We start from the raw sequence: 3,667 nt of genomic DNA on the forward strand, positions 1-3,667 counted from the left end.
ATCAAGAAGATCTCTTTCATTTCAGTTAATCCCAGATCCAATCAAATTGACACCCAGGATTAGCCATCACAGTCTCCAATCTGTATGCATCTGATTATCACTAATCATAATTGGTTGCACTTGGATCCTTGGCACCTGTGCATGTCCACAAAGTCATTGGGTAGATCTCAATGGCAATGTCCATCACCTCCACCAATTAACATGACACAAACTTCCATGCTTCCTCCTCAAATATAATTCATTTTTTAAAAATTTGTTGTTTTTCTGTGTGTGTATATCATACAGAACATCCCAAACCATCTTATTCAACTATATATCCACTTCCCAGATGGCACCCTCCCATAGCTTCCCTCTACCCCCCAGAACCATTATACTCTGATATCCCTGCTACTCTCCGCTGTGTTGTTGGCACCCCCAGCCTTTCCCCACTACTTGTCCATCTGGTGAATCTAGTCAGTCTATCTAGAGGTCTTTGTTTTAGGGAGGTCAGCTGTTCCTCATCTAGCAGCAATCAGTTGTCAATATGCCTTTAGATAAGATTGGGGTCTGCTGTTTATTTTCCCAGTTCTATGCTGGGTTACTGTCTGGGAGTCCCTTTGGCCACCCTGGCCAACAACTCAAAAGAAGGTATCGCCTATCTGCCATTGTTGGCTTGTTATGTAGCCTTTAGCTATACATATGGACTCTTCAAAAATTATATTGGCCCCTTAAATCTTTGGTTATACTTTCCTTTTGGGTGTTTAAGGCCATACAGTTAGACCAGATGAACCAATTTATTTTTACTCTTAAGGTCGTCAGAGGATCTGTTCCTCAAGGGTCACATGGGCTTGGGAGGAGCCCCTGGCTCCTTTCTTTCACCAGTTCTGCCTATGTGAAAATAAGTCAAAGGTCCTGCTCAACCATGGCTGGCTTAGCTTGGAAGCATGAATGAGATGTTTCCTCTGTGTTGACCCTCCTCTTTGTAGACTGGACACTGGTTCAAGTCCATCTGGTGGGATCTCCATTGGGGTTTCCTTGGCCTCCTTGATCAAGAGGACAGGTGACCCACCACAATTACAGGACATTCTGAGAGATGCTCATAGTCCCCTGGAACTAGTCGACCTAGGAGGGCAAAGAGCAAAAACTGTCCTTTATGTCACTCTGACAAAATTAGTATAGGCCTCAAAGTATGTCTGTTAAACATCCAAGAAGGTTAGTTTTTAATTATTACCATTTGTTTGTTTGTCTTGAAATAGGATTTCCCTGTGTAGCTTAAGCTGGACTCCAACTTGCACTCCTCCTGTTCTCCCTCCTGACTGCTGAGATTACAGGCCTCTACCACTATGCCCAGCACCTGCATAATTGTTAATAGCATCTCATTTCATTTTCAGAAGTGCCTTGATTTAAATAAATCATGAGATCATCCTACCTAGAACTTTTTCAATGCCTTCCTTAGAGCATCTTTCAGTTCCTTGTTCCTCATACTGTAGATTAAGGGATTTAAAATGGGGGTGATGAAAGTGTAGACCACAGACACCACACGGCCCATCTCAGGGGAGTAGCTGGAGCTGGGGGATAAATATATAAAGCTGGTGCAGCCATATTGCAGGAGGACCACCACAACGTGAGAAGAGCAGGTGGAGAAGGCTCGATAGCACCCTTCAGCCGATCGGATCTTTAAAATGGCTGTGATGATGAAGACATAGGAGATGGAGATCAGAGAAAGGGGGATGCTTAGGACGATGAAACTGATGATATACAGGGCAGTCCTGTGAACATGTGTATCTGCACAAGCCAGGCGCATGACTGCAGGCATGTCACAGTAGAAGTGGTAGATCTCAGTGTTGTGGCAGAATGGGAGATGGAAGATTAAAATGGTTAGTGGCAGGGACAGCAGGAACCCCAGCACCAGGGACCCCACCATCATCTCTACACACAAGGACCATCTCATGATGAGGGTGTATCTCAGAGGGTAGCAGATTGCAACGAACCTGTCATAAGCCATGACTGCAAGAAGGACACAGTCAGTTCCACCCAAGAAAACAAAGAAAAACATTTGGGTGCCACAGCCAGTGATGGAAACAGTAGTTTTGCCCATAGAGAGAAGGTTTGCCAAGGCCAGTGGAGCAATGGATGATGTATAGAAGATTTCCAGAACTGCCAAGTTAGCTAGGAAAAAATACATGGGGGTGTGGAGTGAGTGATTGATCTGGACAACAACAGCGATTGTGGCGTTTCCACTGAGGCTTGTCAGGTACATCACTAAGAAGGCCACAAAAATTGCCACCTGCACCTCAGGATCAGGTGAGAATGGGCGAAAGAAGAATTGTATCTTCGCAGTTTTATTTATTCCTTCCATGAGTAGTGTACTGGACCTACTGAAAAGAAAAACGGCACAGGTCTCAAGGCATCTCTCACTTAATAGGATGTCTTCCTAACTCCCTCCATGCACTGTTAGAGCACCTTCCAAGGTGCCCCAGTAATGATATGCATTATTTTACAGAAGATCATAAAACATATAGTCTATATGTTTGCCACATTCTTGTCTTCCCTGTCTTACCCTCCAAATACCAAAGACTGAAAAATCATCAATGGTGAGTGAGGGCTTTGATGATATTTGATTTCATTCCAGTGCCTAGCACAGTTCCTGATATAAGAGAATTCCTGCAAATATTTGTAGAACAAATCAGTGAATAAAGCTAGTTTAAAGTTCAAAAATGGAAAGTGATTAAATAGGGTATCAATCCATTCTGTGAAATTTGAAATAAGAAAATTTAGAATTATAAAGGTAGATGTGTACCATCATTTAAAGAAAAGTATGCAGAGGCTGGAGAGGTGGCTCAGCAGTTAAGAGCACTGACCACTCTTGCAGAGGACCTAGGTTCGATTCCTAGCACCCACATGGTGGTAAACAATCATCCATAACTCCACTTACAGGGGAATCTGATCCCCTCTTTTGACCTTCCTGGGCATTGCACAACACAGATGCACTTATAGACATTCATACACACAAAAATAAAAATAATAAAATATTGCAAAAGAGAAGTGTGCTACTGGCATATTCTGATATTGTATTATAAACTCTTGTATTTTTCAAAACCTAGAGTTTAAAAATGTATTATTATTATTTTTTGGGTATGAGTGTGTTGTCTGCATGTATGTCAGTGCGCCCGTGTTGTGTGATGCCTCCCATCAGATTCCTCTGGAACTGGAGTTATGGATAGTTGTTAGCCACCATGTGGGTGCTGGGAATTGAACCTGAGTCCTCTGCAAGGGCAGCCAGTGCTCCTAACCACTGGACTATCTCTCCAGCCCCCAAATCTAGAGATTTTATTGATTCATTCTGTTCTCTTTGTTGTTAAGGTCTCCTGTATCTCAGACTGGCCTTGAACTCTCTATGTAGCCAAGGATGACCTTAAACTTCTGATCCTCCTGCCTCCACCTCCTAACTGCTGGGATCACAGGTATGTGCCATCATGTCCAGTTTATGGGGTGGTGATGATTGAACCCAGGGCACTGTGTATGCTGAGCAAGCATTCTCCCAACCAATCCCTCATTCTGTTTTCAACTCCTTATGCATTTTGTCCCTAAATATTAGTACGTCATCTTTCCGAATTTCTTGTTAGCTGGTGCTTTGGTCATTCCTCAGGGACCCAATCAATCTTATTCCTTATTACTTTATATTTGT

The 3,667-nt window shown here is 43.0% G+C and overlaps 1 protein-coding gene across 1 annotated transcript; it reads right to left on the minus strand.

The window, feature by feature from the left end:
• Positions 1–1,322: 1,322 nt before the first annotated feature.
• Positions 1,323–2,354, minus strand: LOC103741255 (olfactory receptor 10V1). Its single transcript, XM_008842011.1, has one exon. The coding sequence runs from the start codon at positions 2,336–2,338 to the stop codon at positions 1,409–1,411; it is 930 nt and encodes a 309-aa protein (XP_008840233.1). The 5' UTR covers positions 2,339–2,354; the 3' UTR covers positions 1,323–1,408.
• Between the last annotated feature and the right edge of the window lie 1,313 nt (positions 2,355–3,667).

Source organism: Nannospalax galili, unplaced genomic scaffold, assembly GCF_000622305.1.
Source record: "Nannospalax galili isolate Female #2095 unplaced genomic scaffold, S.galili_v1.0 scaffold580, whole genome shotgun sequence".
NCBI classification, from domain to species: domain Eukaryota; kingdom Metazoa; phylum Chordata; class Mammalia; order Rodentia; family Spalacidae; genus Nannospalax; species Nannospalax galili.

Excerpts from the sequence above, each read along its gene's own strand:
- LOC103741255 (XM_008842011.1), bottom strand. The coding sequence starts at position 2,338 with ATGGAAGGAATAAATAAAACTGCGAAGATACAATTCTTCTTTCGCCCA.